At 48.5% G+C, this 16,688-nt stretch overlaps 9 protein-coding genes across 9 annotated transcripts; 7 read left to right on the forward strand and 2 right to left on the reverse strand.

The window, feature by feature from the left end:
• Positions 1–762: 762 nt before the first annotated feature.
• On the forward strand, positions 763–1,359 carry N7509_009533 (NEDD8 family protein RUB1; the record flags this gene model as incomplete). The annotated part of the gene is made up of 4 exons (XM_056634170.1): positions 763–773; positions 846–900; positions 1,054–1,136; positions 1,275–1,359. The coding sequence occupies 4 exons, from the start codon at positions 763–765 to the stop codon at positions 1,357–1,359; spliced, it is 234 nt and encodes a 77-aa protein (XP_056484790.1).
• Positions 1,360–2,628: 1,269 nt separating this feature from the next.
• N7509_009534 (elongin A domain-containing protein) lies at positions 2,629–3,972 on the reverse strand (the record flags this gene model as incomplete). Its single annotated transcript, XM_056634171.1, has 3 exons — positions 2,629–3,633; positions 3,765–3,841; positions 3,915–3,972. The coding sequence occupies 3 exons, from the start codon at positions 3,970–3,972 to the stop codon at positions 2,629–2,631; spliced, it is 1,140 nt and encodes a 379-aa protein (XP_056484791.1).
• Positions 3,973–5,050: 1,078 nt separating this feature from the next.
• On the forward strand, positions 5,051–5,589 carry N7509_009535 (putative tubulin-specific chaperone Rbl2; the record flags this gene model as incomplete). Its single annotated transcript, XM_056634172.1, has 3 exons — positions 5,051–5,218; positions 5,333–5,419; positions 5,488–5,589. The coding sequence occupies 3 exons, from the start codon at positions 5,051–5,053 to the stop codon at positions 5,587–5,589; spliced, it is 357 nt and encodes a 118-aa protein (XP_056484792.1).
• Positions 5,590–5,800: 211 nt separating this feature from the next.
• On the reverse strand, positions 5,801–6,894 carry N7509_009536 (uncharacterized protein; the record flags this gene model as incomplete). Its single annotated transcript, XM_056634173.1, has 2 exons — positions 5,801–6,786; positions 6,858–6,894. The coding sequence occupies 2 exons, from the start codon at positions 6,892–6,894 to the stop codon at positions 5,801–5,803; spliced, it is 1,023 nt and encodes a 340-aa protein (XP_056484793.1).
• Positions 6,895–7,419: 525 nt separating this feature from the next.
• Positions 7,420–8,604, forward strand: N7509_009537 (uncharacterized protein; the record flags this gene model as incomplete). Its single annotated transcript, XM_056634174.1, has 1 exon — positions 7,420–8,604. The coding sequence occupies one exon, from the start codon at positions 7,420–7,422 to the stop codon at positions 8,602–8,604; it is 1,185 nt and encodes a 394-aa protein (XP_056484794.1).
• A 761-nt stretch (positions 8,605–9,365) lies between these two features.
• N7509_009538 (ankyrin repeat-containing domain protein) lies at positions 9,366–10,083 on the forward strand (the record flags this gene model as incomplete). Its single annotated transcript, XM_056634175.1, has 3 exons — positions 9,366–9,691; positions 9,772–9,852; positions 9,924–10,083. 3 exons carry the CDS (start codon positions 9,366–9,368, stop codon positions 10,081–10,083), a joined length of 567 nt encoding a protein of 188 aa, XP_056484795.1.
• Positions 10,084–10,787: 704 nt separating this feature from the next.
• On the forward strand, positions 10,788–11,168 carry N7509_009539 (ankyrin repeat domain-containing protein; the record flags this gene model as incomplete). Its single annotated transcript, XM_056634176.1, has 1 exon — positions 10,788–11,168. One exon carries the CDS (start codon positions 10,788–10,790, stop codon positions 11,166–11,168), a length of 381 nt encoding a protein of 126 aa, XP_056484796.1.
• A 995-nt stretch (positions 11,169–12,163) lies between these two features.
• On the forward strand, positions 12,164–14,239 carry N7509_009540 (Maltose permease; the record flags this gene model as incomplete). Its single annotated transcript, XM_056634177.1, has 9 exons — positions 12,164–12,307; positions 12,369–12,483; positions 12,645–12,718; positions 12,780–13,224; positions 13,291–13,559; positions 13,621–13,725; positions 13,789–13,844; positions 13,908–14,016; positions 14,072–14,239. 9 exons carry the CDS (start codon positions 12,164–12,166, stop codon positions 14,237–14,239), a joined length of 1,485 nt encoding a protein of 494 aa, XP_056484797.1.
• Positions 14,240–14,679: 440 nt separating this feature from the next.
• On the forward strand, positions 14,680–16,665 carry N7509_009541 (Zn(II)2Cys6 transcription factor domain-containing protein; the record flags this gene model as incomplete). The annotated part of the gene is made up of 2 exons (XM_056634178.1): positions 14,680–15,330; positions 15,385–16,665. The coding sequence occupies 2 exons, from the start codon at positions 14,680–14,682 to the stop codon at positions 16,663–16,665; spliced, it is 1,932 nt and encodes a 643-aa protein (XP_056484798.1).
• Between the last annotated feature and the right edge of the window lie 23 nt (positions 16,666–16,688).

Raw genomic sequence — 16,688 nt, forward strand, 5'->3', positions numbered from 1 at the left:
CCATCGTCCCGGACTAGTATACCGTAGATTATAGAACTACTAGATTCTAATTCCAATTATCACTGGCAGGATATGATATTTCGTTCAACTAGTACAAGTACTAGTGGTACATAGGCAGTATTTAATATGGTATCCTGTAGTAGCATTACCTTCCAAGATTGACAATCAACGAAGTTGAGTAACTTGAAGTTCCCGGACCTTGAGTCCCTTCCGATATATATTCAAGCACTAGTAATATATAGATACATTAGTACTACGTTTGAGTCCACTGGGCAGTTCTTAAACCTGAAGATTTAAGTTCAAGCTATAATAAAAATACTATATTTGACCCATTTCCAAAAAGACACTGGTAGAAACCACTGGCAATACACCAAACAACTTGAGAACAGATCTCCAACTATAGCCACCTCGGCACTCTCGGAGAATATCCTGGCCCGCACGTCAGACCCCCTGCAGTACTAAGAGCAACCAGGTATATTCGGACTTGCTTTACGATATTTTCAGTATTAAGAACAAGACCCTCTGGTCCATTCTAGAGAAACTTAAAATACACATGGGCACCACTATATCCAACTTAGCACAGCAGCCTCAATATCAATCAGGCAATCAGGCTTCCGCCGCCCCACCAGACCCCGCCAACGCGGCTCTCTCTTCCTCCCCAGTTCCAGTTCCAGTTCCAGTCACAGTCCACTCTTCCCACCAACCTTACTGTCCTTGCCACTTCGCTCTACCTCCTAATACAAAAGTGATCACCCAGCCAAGATGCTGATCAAGTGAGCCTCCACTTTCCCTTTCTCTCGCCATTGCACCATCCGATCACCACCCGCTAACACCCCCACTTCCAGAGTCCGCACCCTTACCGGCAAGGAAATCGAGCTCGACATCGAGCCCGACTACAAGGTGAGTACACGTCCGCCTGCCTACCTACCATCTTCGTCTACCCGTCTGCACACTTGCCACCTGCGACGGCCGAATCTACGCCAGAATTCCTCCACCCAAGTCCCACCACACCACCAATCAGCCCGCCAGATAACTAATCCATATAAACACCAGGTTGCCCGGATAAAGGAGCGCGTCGAAGAAAAAGAGGGTATCCCCCCTGTCCAACAACGACTTATCTTTGGCGGAAAACAAATGTACAGCCCTCCTCCATCCACCCACCCACCCTCACTGAACCTTCACATTTCCTCTTCCGCTCGTGCTACAGCACAGCACCCATCCACACCAACACAAAGACAAGAAACAAGCTAACCGACACCCCTTCTCAAAAACAGGGCAGACGACAAGACAGCATCCGAATACTCCCTAACCGGCGGCGCAACCTTGCACCTTGTTCTCGCCCTGCGCGGTGGTCTGTAAACAGACAAAGAACAAAGAGCCGGTACCTAATAGTAGAGCCTACGACACCACAGGCTAGCGGCGAAGAAGAAGAAGAAGTTGAAATTAAAGTGAAAGTGGAAGTTGCAAGCAACTTGAAGCGAGGCAGTTCCCCGAGATACGATACCAATACCGATACCATTTGTTATGTGTTCAAGTTTCCTTTTAGCAATGCGACTGAGTTAAAAGCAGCAGACCAGAACAGACCAGACCTCGTCATCTGAGTATGAAAAGAAATGAAGTTAGGGTGTGAGCGAAAATGTGCATTTTCCATCATGATCTTTGTTAAGCGGTTTTTCTTTTCTATTTCGATCTTCTTATTTCTCTAGTTTCATCGCTCTCGCACTTGCTTTCCTTTTCTTAATTATATTCGTGGCTTGGCTTGGCATGGGGAGTTGGGAATTCGAAGTTGACTATCTACCGTGTCTGTTATTCCATGGATTCCTTTCCCTTCCACCCCAGTTCATTCCATTTATCAGGGTGATCGGGTAGCTGGATGTCACATCAGTGTATTCCTAAGGTTGTGCACGTGGATGAAATATAAAGTCAAGGTCATTTCGATTGTAAAATTGTACATATACCCTTCTGATGCATCCCGCTATCAACGTCTATCTAGATACCAAAATGTATTCGAGAGAAGATATGATACTTTTCGGAGGGGTACATGTACATGTACATGAGCGATGAGTGCATCGGCGATGCGATGCGATGCGATGCGATGAGAGCGGAGTCGCGTTGAATGATCGATCGCAAGTTGACGTCAGCTCGCTACCCTAGCTAGCGGTAAACGCAACGCGATATGTTGGTCCTGGCTGGGATTTGTACTCCGTTGCCATGTGTGGTGATATTGTTGGACTCGGTCATTGATGACAATGATTATAATCGAATAAGTCGAGCGGTGGTATACCACATGAACCTCATTTCTCTAATGCGAGTGGCGAGTGAGTGAGGGATGTCGATGCTTGGGAGTCGGTATTCGCAGAGCAGCAGCAGCAGCAGCAATGACGGCATATTTCACGTTCAAGTCATTCCGTCGCGTGGAGTTGTGATGGCCTCTGTCGGTGAAATATAATGACCCGGTAAGACGACCGGATTTTCGGCAAATGATTGCCTCTTTTCTAACACAGAGGAGGGTTTATAGCTTCTAGTCGTCAAATACCACAGACCTTCCTTCCTTCAAAGAAGGACATATCCGAAATCCAACTGGAAAATTTCAGCCCAAAATGATACAACTATCAAAAAAGCACCTCTTCACCCAACCCGTTTCCGCTTCGGCTGAATAAAAACACTATCCGGACGTTTCCGTATAACAGCCGGACGAGGCGCCGGCGCCGCTGGCGGTGGTGAAGCCTGGGAAGTCGCAGGGGCTGCTGATGACGGCGGAGAAACAGCACGACGTTTAAGAATCGGCCTCTTAGCTGGTGATGAAGGTCCATCTCCCGACGGAGCGGGTTTCTTTGAATCAGCATTGGGGAGAGGTTTGCCCGAAGCGATAGCTTGCAAACGGGCCTCTCGTTCCGCTAGCGCGGCACTTTTGGGACCGAAGGCTGGATTGGATGGAACGGGCTTGTTGACCTGCATAATTCGTCCGTTTGATTGGGTTAGAACGCCTGCATTTATGTCACGTCGCGATGTTGAGGATGAGGCTGATGCTGATGCTGATGCTGATGCTGATGCTGACGCGGGTGGGTCCATGGGTCGTCGATGCTCTTCGATCAGTGAGCGTGGAGCCTGCTTTACGCGGGAAGCGCGGGTGCTGAGGTGTTTTGTTGGGATTGCGAGGGCATTATTTCTGCGCTGGGGCGCGAATATGGATTTCTTGGGTGGTTTGGAACCCGCGGAGCCGAAGCCGGAGACACGGGCGGAGCCGCCGAAGGTGAAGCTCGAGGAGGAGTCCGAGACTGAGGAGGTGTTGCTGGATTTATTGACAGGCGGGATTCCTCCCATTTTGCGATCTTTGGAGGCATAGATTTGTCTCATGCTTGGTCTGTGTTTGCCACGGGGCCCGGCGATGATCTTGGGCGTGAGACGAGCCTTTTGGGATTGGATGCCGTCGATGGCCATCTTTAGTTTCTCGGCGTCGGCGTCGAGGGAGCGTTGAACTTCTTCGCGGAGGTCGCAATATATTTCGTACCACTGGTTGGAGTGTCGTGGGATATCGTAGGTATCCCATTGGGGGATGTCGCGTTTTATGAACTCGAGCCATATTTCTTGGTCTTCTTCGGCGAGGTGTGGGGAGAGGAGTTCCATTGAGTGCTAGATCGGAGGAAAGGGGGAGGGTATTAGCATGGGTTTGTAAGGAGTGGTGTATATAAAATGGTATATATCTGTACCAAGATCAAGATCATGGGAGGAAAGGAGATGTTCCTTGGTTATGTGCCACTTACCAGCTTCTCGGGGTTGTCGACTTTGAGCAGCATCGGACGAGCAAGGGCATAGGGTAGGCTGCCGATATCGTCCAGCACTAAATGAGGGTAGAAATAGATTAGATTGTAAGAACAGATGGCTTGATAGAAGAGTATATTCCAACCACTTACTCTTAACATGCTTGATCGCTGTCGCTGTCGCCAGCTGTTTGAGGGTTGGGGCTGGCATGGTCGGCTTAAGACAGCAAACTCGACCGGGTTATGCAAGGTGTAAAGGTGACATTGGAAGTATACAATGAGTTGAAAATAGCCCGACTGGAAAGAACTGGGGATGGGTTTATAATTGATGAGGGCCTTGGGGGTTCTCTGATGCGGGCGGAGTGGAGCAGCGCAGGGCAAAGCAGAGCAGGGCCGGGCCAGGAGCTTCGAGGCGGCCGCTTATTGGCCGTGGCTGCGGCCAGATGACCATGTCGGGTGGCTGAGGTGATTTGAAGTGAACAATGAGATGGGAGAGGCAGTATTAACAGTATTACTCGTTTTGTTGAGAGCCTAAATGAGGAAGATACTGAATTATATTCGGTTTCTGTAGCAAATACTGGTATTGAGTCGAGTGCCTTGTCTGCCTGGTAACTACTCCCGAGGTCCCTATTATACTCGTATTACTGTATTGCATTGTCTGCATGACGACTATCAGCTGTACACCAATTAACGAGCAACATGTGAAGCTTCGATTGAAGACCGTAAGGCAGATGTGATATTTATAGACCCTCGATATTTCAGTATTTGTATTTGCATTTGCATTTACATTTGCATTCATCTTATACTCGGAGTAGGAGTAGTCTATCACATGATCTACGCACGTGACTGCATACAAACCTGACAAACCTGACATCACGCATCACGTGCCATCAGAGGGGCACGCTTCAACGAGTCTTGGCCACAATCAATCAGCATTACGAATTGCCAGTGACACAAGGAAACGGAAAGAAAATTAACAACTTCTAAATGTGAGTGTTCATATCTAACTTCACATATTCGACGTTCAGTTCAGAGGCTTGAGGTGGGCCTTGATCTTGTACATCGTACATTATACAATATCTCGAGACCCCGCGGCATGCTGCATGGATCATCCTCGCCAGCTGCTATTTGCATGGCCCATGCTAGCAGACTGATTGAACTGGCTGTCACTGTGCCTGAATTCAAACGCGGTGAAACCAGCCTCGTTTGAATCCATGGCTAGCCTCATCACCCGAAATCGATTGCATTGTCAAACATACTGACTACCCACTAGCTCTATCTCGATCACCATGGCTCCTCGCTCTCAACTTGAAATTACCACCTCCTCGGTCATTCGCCTGGTCAAGGAAGAGGCTTCTTATCACAACGAGCTGATCCAACAGGAGGCGCGTATCAAGAAGCTGGAGAGTGCGCAGGGCGGCGAAGATGAGAACCAGGAGTACATGATTAAGCAAGAGGTATGTCTGCACCATGGTGTTCTCACCATCCATTAGGCCCATTTTTCATGAGATAGCTTTGTGGCTGGTGTCATGTATCGGATTATTGAAAAGCAGCTGATTGATATTTTCTAGCACCTCGCCCTTGAGGAAACCAAGAAGGTCTTGCCTTCCCTGAAGGCCAAGCTCGTCAACACCGTGGCAGAGCTGGCGACTTTGATCGTGAGTGAAAACTGTTTCCCGGTCATAAATAGGTAACCTGATATTGATCAATACTGACCCTGCTATAGACCGAGGAGGGCCAGAAGGGTGCTGAGAGCAACGTCGCGCACATCACCGCTGCGAAAGAAGCCATCGCAAAGGCCAAGACTGCTGAGCGGGAGATTTCTTGAGTAAAGTCCCTCATGGATCAAAAATGATTGAGTGAAGAAAATACCCAGGTGCTTCTAGGCATCCATAATAACTCAAAATTGAATGCATGTATTTTGAAACTTCGGATCACCAGTGACCAGTGACCAGTGACCGATGACCAGATCGATGACCAACGCCCTATCCAGACCCTAAACTCCATGCTAGTAGTAATATACATTTGGATTGAAATCCTCAAGTGGTATCCATGTGCTCTCCCCCCATTCGGTCATCGGGCAATTCTTCGCCTTCCTCCAGCTCATCAGAGTGGTTGCCCGCCTCCTCGTCTCTCACCTCACCCTCATCCAGCATATTCGTATCCTCCTGATCAGAACGAGACTTTTCGCCTTGTGCACTAGTCGCATTTCGCAGCGGTGACACCCCCCTCGTACTCCCAGCTCCCTTCTCAACCTGCAACCGCCCACTTTCATCCTGACTCTGCGACGGAGTTGAACCCCCCTCCGCCTCAGGACGAGGACTATTCGCGGCACTAATCTTCCCCTTGGAATTGACATCACCCTCATCCCCATCCTCCCCTTCCTGCATACCCTCCCTTCGCTCAACCTCCTCCTTCTCATCACGAATCAACCGGCGAAGCTGCATACCTTCCTCAACAATACGGCCAAATTGCTCACGACGCTCAGACCAAGTCATAGCATAGTCCTTGCTCTCCTTCTCCAGCTCGGTAATTTCCGACTCAAGCTTGTGCAAATTAGCCTCCTGGTCTTCGCGCGGCTTGAGCAGTCGGTTACTAGTGATTTTCTCGGCAAGTTCGTCGTAGCTTTTCCGTAATGCGAGTAATCGCTGCGCTTCGTCTAGTTGGGCGCGTAGTTCGGCTGTGTTGCCTCGGACGGATTGCATAGTTTCGAGAATGCGGAGTTTTTCTGTCGCGTAGCGCTCGCGTTCTTTCTCGTTGCTGGTGAGGAGGAATTGGATGCGTGCGATACTGCCTTCAAAGGCGACGAAGTCGAGGGTTACATCTTCGCGGAAATGGCGCCATTCGTCGAGGCGTTTTTGCTTTTCGGTGGATGTTGAGGTGGAGGGTGAGGAGGAGTCTTCTGGTGGAGGGGTTGCGGTTTGGGTGTTGGAGATGACGAGGGACTCTGGGTTGAGGATGCGCTTGGAGATGCGCTTAAAGGGCTTTTCTTCGACGTTTAAAAGGCGCGATTTGTGAAGGGCATCTAGTTGGAGTTAGCTGGAGGTGTTCCTGTTGCTGTTGCGGTTGGCCTGGGTTGGCGGGATCGAACTCGACCTTCTTCTTGTTGGCCCAGCAGGCCGTAGGAAGCCATGACTGGAGATTGAGATACACAAAGGGACAGCAAAGGCGAGACTGTAGCTTAGATAAGAAGACTGCGGTGAACCCGACTGCTGTGGTTGTTTAAGAAGTGCTGTTGCAACTTCTTTAAGGTGTCCGGGTGAAGGTGAAGAGTGAAAGTGAAAGAAAGGCGAGCGGTCTGCAGTTTCCCCGACCTTTTGGACTCTTTGCTTTCCCCAGAGTTCGAGTTCAACCTCCTCCACTTCATTCACTTCCCTCTCCCTGGTTTAACTTTCAATCTTAATCCAGGGCGTTGGATAAACATTCCTTCCTTCGCTAATATTACTCCTCCATGACAGGCTAAACATTCCTCAGCGCGCGCTCCGCTACGCTCCCGCACTTGAACGAGCACGCGTCCCTGAGGTCCTTAAGCCCGTGAACTCGAGGCTGTGCGATTCACACTCCAAACCCTGATGGAAGTTGTCCCCTGCGCCGTCGCGGCTGAAATTTCAGTTGCTCTGTCGTTCTCTTCCTTGCTGCGTGCTCCGCCCTCGCCGACATGACTGAGATGTACTCCGGGCTCCACGTGGGCCAGCGATTCTCTTCTCTTGACGAGTTCAAGACAGTGATTCGGAGTATATCAGTCAGACAACACTGGGAGCTTCGAGTGATGCGAAGCAACAAAAAGAGTGTGGTGATTGGTTGTCGCTCGGGCACAAATTGCTACTTTCGCGTGGTCTGCCGTTCGAACAAGAACGCGACCTATATCACAAGTCTACAAGACAGTCACAGCTGTCGAAGGAGTGCAGAGACACCGGCAGCGACCCCGGCGCGCTCCGAAGCCTCTCATGTTCGTTTCTTGTTGACAGAAATCCCAAAGCTCTTTGACATGAAAAGCAAGATTACAGGACAGGAGGTCGTCGATGCTGTGAAGCGTTATCACGGATACGATATTTCCATGAGACAGGCGCAACGGGCCTTGATTAAGCTCCAACCTCGACAAGCTGATAGTCAGGCTGATAACAGTCTGGACCTGGAAATGAGTGTAGGTGATCAGCAATCGTCATCTCAATCCCAACCCGAATCACAGGAAGACCCCGAACCATCGTACCGGGCCATATCTGAGACTCGCTGGCTCCCAGAGCCACTCCCGTCAACATTAATGGACGACGAAGCTATGAATTCGACTCCTTCCCCACAGAACCATGCGTCTCAATTACCACATCCCCCACCACAGCCCCACGGCACCGCCCAAGCCATTCGCCCACAGATACCGCAACCACCGCCCATAGGAACCCCCAATCAAACTCCATTGAATAATGATACACAGCCCATGGTATCACAACCAGCACTTGGATACCAAGCTGTCCCTGTCCCCCTTGCCTTGCCCCTGGCTGGACCAGAGCACCATCCCAAACCACCCGGTTACCCCCATCCATCACGCAGCGACCACCCCGCCGCTGTTCCTACCCAGATGCTTATGACGAATTTCAAAATTGAATTCACGTGCACGAGCTGCGGGTCTCTGAACCAGAGTTTCTTCCCGAACCAAGGGAATGTCACTGGCGGTGCATATATGGGTCACCACCCAGTTCCAACCCAGAGCCCTGTCGCGAGACACTCAGTTCCTCACCCCCGTCTGGGCCGGGCGGAAATCCCAACGATGTCGCCGAGGACAATACTTTTAACGTTAACGCCCTCAACGCTCGTGTCATGCAGAATCCGTGGGCGGCTGGGGCTCTAGGGGTTCCGATCGGTCCGCCGAATACTTGAAGGAAGAACGGATGAGATAGTTAACTTTCTTGTGATATCACCTTTGTGGGACTGTGTCCTCTTCACTGACGGATAAAACCATTGTTTGAGGTGAGAATCATTGCAGTACCTGTGAATGATCCACTGCTTGCTTATGGCATGGCATCATTCAGGTTTGATTTCGATGCTGTTTGGACGAGGTGTTATGGCATGGTTTGGGTTGCGGGAAGCTTTCCAGAACATCAGCGCGTATCAAGATTCTTTGGATGCAAAACCTGCCTCTATTCTTTTACTAGTAGCTGTTGGATACACTGGCTGGGCTTTACGAAGATGATGAGATATGACCGCTGCTAGTCTTTTATTCTATTCGATGTTCTACTTTCTTTGCCTCTGGGGGCTTCAATTTCCTACTCACCGAGTCCATTCTATATTGCGTACATGAACAGAGCTCAGGCCGACAGTTTGAAAGGAGACAGGACTAAATTCGCCTGCCTGCAGAGCCTCAATACCCGTTGGAACTACATAGCCCTGTACAGCCTCTAATAATAGGTGTATGCCATTGATCATTCCCTTTCCTGGTGTATTTTTGCACTAGTTAGGATGCACCGCCCCCTGAGGGATGAGCCCCTCCAACCCCCGCAATACAAGTGCTTGTTTGGATGACAAATTTTCTGGACCCTTTTTTCTTCTCTTATATATTGCCAAGACAATCAGGTACACCTCCAGAGTATTCGGAATAAATCATAACAAAATATGATGGACGGCATCAGCGCAGCCGCGGCTATACTCCAAGTCGCCCAAATGGCTGGTCAAGCCGCCATGACAGCGCACGATCTATTTTCCACTATCAAGAATGCCCCTAATGAAATTAGTGCGATAAAAAACGACATTTTATCCTTCCAGATTTTGGTCAGCAGCCTCGAAAGATCGTTAAGCAGCAGCGACGTCTTCAATATGGTCAACGAGGATCCAGAGATAAGCCACGCTGTTCTGACTCTACTCAGCCCTATTGAGAACTGCAAAATTGCCCTGGACCGCATACAGCAAAAGATGAAGCCGTATTTCAAAACTGAGACCTCGTCCCGGATCTGAAAACTGGCAGTACGGATTCGCCCCGGACCGTCGAAACTCGCATGAATGGCGTACTGTGGTATTTTAGACGGAGGGAGGTATTTGCGTTGTCGTTGGAGCTTGAACGGACGAAATCTACGTTTGGTAATGCTATGGGCCATGTAACTTTGTATGTAGAGCACATGCACGCATATTAATCGCTCACGGTTCATTCATTCAATGAGACTAACCAGTGGACAGGATAATCTCGACAAAGTCAGCTCTAGGATTTGGAGATAGGAATTTTCAAGGAAAAGTCGAGTTTAATCCAGATGTTGGCACTTCCTTGCTCGAATATGCTAGCACAGTGAAAGCTGTCGCGCACCCAGACGATGAAGCAACGAACAACGACACTCCCTAGATACTCGGTCGACCCCGAGGAGAAAAGCAGGCAAAATCTACCATCTGGCCCCGAGGCAGCTAAGGATATTAGAGTTGCTATTATGCAAGGCGGTGGATTACTCCTAAAAGCTATATTGACCCATGCTCATGTTGATGCGCGCGACAAAAAAGGCCGCACGGCGTTGTCGCACGCTGCTGAAAAGGGCCAACTTGAGAGTGTGAAAATTCTGCTTAAACACGGGGCATCTGTATCCGCTCGTCAATGGAGTGTTACCGGGTGGGCTGGAGGTAAAAGTCCCTATCGTCACAGTGGTGCAACTGCGCTGTGGCAGGCAACGGAGTACGGTCATTTAGAGATTGTGAAGTTGCTTTTGGAGCATGGAGCGAATCCGCAAGTGAGAACGACAGCCGGGGGTACTCCGCTCTCGGTGGCATGTAAAAATGGTAATGCCGAGATAGTTAAGTTACTACTATCAAAAGGGGTGGATGTCAATGTCAGAAGCTATAAAGATGTTCGTTCTTCGCCCCCTCCAAGTTTCTTAAGGATGTGTCAGATGCTGATTTTTTTGATCGGGAAAGGGCTGGGGACCTATACATGGAGCAGTATCTCGGGATTCTGTAGAGGTATTGCAACTCCTCATTGATCATGGGGCATTGATCGAGCTTCCTACCATACAACCTGAAGGAAAGACCCCGCTTCACTATTCCGTCGCGAATAAGACAATGCAATGTATGAAGATGCTTCTACAGCATGGTGCGGATCCGAATAGTCTCATGCTTGAAGGCGTGACCCCGTTACATCTAGCTGCGGCAGGAGGATGGATTCCAGGTATCAAATTACTGATGGAACAAGATGTCTTTATCGATGCTAGGGATGCGCTTCTTTTCGAGACAGCGCTACACAAAGCAGCACGGAATTGTGAGCATAGCGCGATTGCAAAATTGTGTGAGCTGGGGGCGAACCAGGACGCGAAGAATGTGGATGGTCTGACTTATAGGCAAATTCTGCAATTCGCAACGGAAGCGCCGAAGGAGTGGAGGGTTGCTTCGCACTTGGGGGTCTATATTAGCCAGGGTGTATGGCAATTGACTCATGACGCCTGAATGGCGGTAGAAACTATATTTGCACTTTTAATATCTTGTGATGATACAATTTCTCCTAAAATGTCATAGACTCTCTGTTGGCTCAATACAACCTGTTTCATGTCTGAATCAACTGCAGTTTTGGTCGAAATGTGAATCTGATACGAGCTTCACTGCACCAGCAGTCTTCCAGGAAAGCACTCCCCTCCGCCATCTCAATCTAGTCAGTAAAAATCAGAGCTAAGTCAACGTAAGCTGTTCGTCTGAAACCCTCCACTTCCCCAGATTACCAGAAATTCCCGAGGCCCGCTTCTCCACATTCTGTTGCTGATCTTCCCCACAACCTGCCGTTCAAATGACAGTTTGAGCAAAGTGAACACATGAATTGATGACCCACTTCCCCAGAAGACTAGTATAGAACAAGAGAAATACGATAGAAACCGGGATCAACAGAATAATCCAACTGCCGATGTAGCTGCAGTTCCGGGGAGCCCAAGCTCCTTTCTTCACGCAGCCACGCAGCCACGACGCCCAAAGCCATCCTGGCGCCAAAGATAGGAGAGGGGTTGGATCGGCAATGAGCTGCTTCATACGCTCCGGAAATTGGCTGAAACAAGTTACAAGTCGATACGTCCTAACCACCACGTCGGTTGAATCCACCCGCGCATCCCCTCCTTCACAATCAACCACTCAGCGCCTGCTTCGGTTGAATGCAAGAGGCAGTCATGGGACCGACAGTTTCATTTCCACCCGTCTTTACAGAGACAAGACCTCAAATCTCCGCATGGCCCCACAGATGATCTGGTGAAGGCCTCGATCGTAATACGCCACCACTGGGGCAGGCCAGCAATGCGACGCATTCGGTATATTCTCCAGAATGAGGCGTTCATTCCATTGAAGCCAATCATGAATGAGCAGATTATACTCATTCGAAGGCAGGCTTGGAGTGATGTCTCCTATTTATCATCCTCGTCGGTCACTATTGTTTTTGGTCACATTTCCAGACTATACTCACGATGGGCGATAATCAAGAGAAGAATGGGCTGCGGCTTCATTGGAAGTCATTGATGGCTTGCTCATTGATTACCATGTCTCCCTTTCAGTATGGTGTTGATTTCACTCTCATTGGAGGTTTCCAGGCAATGGTTGGGTTCTTGAAGGTGAGAATGTCGACTTTTCCTCCACGACCGATGACTCGCTGACCAGGGTAATGAAATTCAGGTCTTTGGGGAGCCGGCTCCAAATACCTCACTTGGATGGAATATCCCCCACGAGCGTCAGCAACTGATCTCTTCGTTGATGACCCTCGGTGCATTTGTGGGATCGTGCTCAGCGGGTAGGTTTTCCTAGAAGGAGTAGGCACTAGCAGAAATTGACAACAGGGAACTTGAATAGGACCTACAGCTACTTATATTGGAAGAAAGACATGCCTTTGGATCGCAGTTGTTTTAATTTACGTTGCGAATGTGGTGATGATGACTACGGATTCAATCGCAGGTCTTTACGCTGGTCGTCTGGTTATCGGACTGGGCAATGGATTCTTGATGACCTTTTCGCAGCTGTACATCCAAGTTCGTTTCCCGTATCGATAAAAGAGGATTTACTGGTGCCAGGCTAAATGAAATTCTCTAGGAATGCTCACCAGCTCGATACCGCGGTCTCATGTTAGGCTTGTTTCAATTCTGGACTTCCTTCGGCTCTCTACTCGGAACGGTTATCGACAATTTCACAGCGAAGATAGATGGGAAAAACAGTTATATCATTCCGCTAGGTCTGATATTTATCATACCTGCGATATTATGTACCGGAATGCTTTTTATCCCTGAATCGCCCCGATGGTTAATGCAGCACAAGAAAGAAGCGGAAGCTCGCAAGGCACTAGTGTGGCTGAGGCCTGATGAGGAAACTGTTGAAAAGGAAATGCAGGAAATCAATGACGCCATAAGACTGGAAATGGACCTGGCTAGTGGTGTATCAGTTTGGGATATGTTTTCGAATCCCGTCGATCGCCGGAGAACAATATTGTCCGTTGCGGCTGTGAGTACGCAGGCGGCTTCCGGCGCAATGTTCATGATTGGTGTGTTCAAATTCCCAGGCCCGTAACTAAAAGGGGAGAAAATTGCTAATTTTTTCTTGCTAATAGCATACGGAACTTACTTCTTTGAAATGGCGGATGTTGGCAATGCATTCGAGAACAGCTGCATATTAACTGCGATCGGCGTCGTGGCTATTATGATCAACATTGCAGTCATCACTAAAATTGGAAGCAGAAGGCTATTTTTGACAGTTGGACTTATAATTTGTGGCTTTAGCCAGTTGATCATCGCCGCGTTGTACACTGTTCATCCGGGTACTCAGGCAACGGGTAAGGCAATTGTTGGATTGTCTGTCATCTTCATTTTTGGATACAATGTAGGCCAATTCTTGTCCACATGCATGAATGAGAGAAGGAAATATTGACATGGAATACTAGGGAATGGTCTCGACATATGCATGGGTATCTGGCGGAGAGCTCCCTTCTCAGCGCCTTCGATCCTATACATTTGGCCTGGCTGCAGCCATTGGGTTCCTCGGAGCAGTGAGTCCCATCTAAAAACACATACAGTTCTCACAAAAGTCGGATTTATGACTGAGTATTTAGTGGCTATGCACATTCACGGCTCCGTATTTCATCAATCCTGACTCGCTAAATTGGGGGTAAGAAGATCGCTCGATTGGTTAGTCTAGGTATTATGAGTGGAAGCTTATTATGATTCCTAGGCCAAAATACGGTTACATCTGGTTCCCGTCATGTCTCATCGCCGCTGCATTTATTTTCTTTTATCTGCCTGAAGTGAAAGGTCGCACACTCGAAGAGATTGATGAAATGGTGAGTTTGATTTTCTTTGATTTTATACCTTACGCGGTGCTAATGACAGTTCCAGTTTGAACTACAACTTCCAGCTCGAAAGTTTGCTACTTACAAATGCGTTGGGTCTGCAAATTTGGAAACGACCCTAAAGGATACGGGTAGTCCAAGTGAGAATGCCGACGCAAGACTTTCCGGAGATTCGGAAAAGGCTACCACTGAGACAGTTGAGAATAAGGCATGAGACACTCAGATGTTGAGTAGCTGAATATTGGATGTGGCCAACTTTTGTGGCACTCAGATGATTTTAGGAGAGGGGATATTTGAAAATGCCCTTTTATGCGTTTAATAAATTTTTTCAATTACCAGAGAAGGCGAGACAGTAGTGCTGTTGCATGAGGCTAATAACTAGTAAGTTAGTTAACATAAACAAGGCCAAATATTTAAGGCATCGATATTTCCTGCCGCTCCGTATTTGTATTACTAATCACTTTTCAACCTGACAACTCTCCATTGCCACGCTGATAACCAACGCCCCATGTCTCTAGTTATGTCTGTAACTGCTATTTGAAGTGACAGACACTTCAAAAAGACTCGAAGCAAGATATATGCTAGACTCTGAAGTCAGGTAGCCTGGTTAGTCCGACCAACCAACACCGCTCTCCTGGTCTTACCCTGGACACAATGACCGAGAAACGCAGGAGGAGGACGGGCTGTCTGACATGTCGCACCAGACGGGTGAAATGCGATGAGAGAAAGCCAGACTGTGAACGCTGTGAGGTTGCTAATATAGAGTGTTCTGGATACGCGGAGAAGCGGCGGCTGAAGACCAGACCTCCGGGACAAAGCACAACTACAACAGAGGCACATAATGGCGTTGCTTCACCCCCGGCAAGTCTCGTTAATCATGAATATTTGCAGCCGAAAACTCGCGAAGACGGATTGCCCTTGATGGCGTTGCCGGTCAATCCCAATCCATTTCAGCGGCCTCACTCCCGAGCGCGCGATATGCTCGGATACCACCAATATCTCTACAGAACATCAACGATCTTGTTCGCACCAAAGAGCTTTCATTTCTGGAGAGATTACTTGTGTGAAGCGGCATGGGAGACCGAATGGGTTTTTGATGCTATCGTCGCCCTGGGTTCTATGCATCGCGCAACCTTGTTATTGTCGAAACAAGGTGGTAGCGACCACGATCGCGGATTAGACACGAAAATCAGTGCCATCCAAACGTACATCAGAGCGCTTGAAGGGGTATCAAGGGAAATAAATCAGAAAAAGAACCCCACACCTCTGGCAGTCGGCGTTCTGATTATTATGGCATATATCGAGGTATGTCGAGAGCCTTCATAAATGGCGTCCTTGGAAATTAATGACAGGTAATAGTGCCTTTCCGGAAATATTCCGGCCGCCATTCGCCATACTCAAGTCACTCAATATTATTCGCATTCAATGCAATCACACGATAACCACCCGACCAGCCACTTCATCTTGCCGGTTGAGTCCTCCCTTCGCGACTTGGAGTTGATATGTCGCATCGTGAGACCATTCCCTAGCCCATTGGAACCGAACTTTCTGTCGAATGCAGAAAAGCTGACGGTCAATCTTCCTGCTTCCTTCTTTGAATTGGGAGCAAGTTCTTCCTCAATATTGATCCAACAACTTCTGGAGTTCACCTCCGCAGATCTTGATCTCAAGCACGTAATATGGTGTGTTTATGCCGCACATTACAAGACTACGTCGAAAGATAAGATCCTAGCGTTCTTACAAGCTCTAGATGATTGGAAGACATACAACTCAACACTATTCCAAACGCTGAAAGCAGATGACTCCCAATCGGACTTTGATGAGTTCTCATACCAGGGGCTGGGTAAATTTCCACTTCCGCCACTGCCTCACAAGCATACATCGTGGGAGTCTTGCCTTGTCTTAGCGCTGTACAGCTTTTACAAGGCGCGCCTGCTCTGGGCGCTATGTCTTCTAGGAGACCAAGACCGCAAAATTGAATTAGATTCATACTTCCATGTCTATGAGTTACTACGGTACACAAGAACCGCCTTGACGATCTCGCATCGATCCTCTTCCCTATCAATGATAATGTGCGAGAACTTGAGGATTGGGTTTTCGCCATTACTCTATCTAGCGGGCCGTTGTTGTCCTTCAGCCCCGTGGCTTCGTTGGATCATCCAAGAGCTTGAAAACGTTGGCCCAGAGGGACTCTTCCACAACAAACAATTTGCGGCAACACTTGATCTTTTGTTATCGCTCGAAGAACTCAAAACGAGAGATCTGCATTTCTCTTCCGACGGGGCAAGTTTCGTACACCCTTCCATGCGAACGATCGCCGTTTTTATCCCAGATATCGACGGTCGAAGCTTCGAAGCATATTACGGACGTCTCAGAGGCTCTTCAAGTGAAAATGACAATGACACGCAATTCGCTCTTTCTAAAGTTGCGCATTGGTTAGATGCAACCAATGATTCTGAGCCTTCCATTGACGATTATGAGATATACCCGCAGCCCTTTTCTCCCAATTGGCTTATGGAACAGCCTATTGTGAAGAAGTGGTTGGACTGGAGTTGTGTCACAGAGTTTGATTTGAATCAAGTGATCCAGGACCACATTGCTGGGAATCGTCATCTGCTTGAAATTGGGGTTGAAGCATGAGATTTACATTAAGCAGATTGGGA

Source organism: Penicillium cosmopolitanum, assembly GCF_028827165.1.
Source record: "Penicillium cosmopolitanum strain IBT 29677 chromosome Unknown utg000009l:1.0-9042332.0:1.0-9050551.0, whole genome shotgun sequence".
NCBI lineage: Eukaryota > Fungi > Ascomycota > Eurotiomycetes > Eurotiales > Aspergillaceae > Penicillium > Penicillium cosmopolitanum.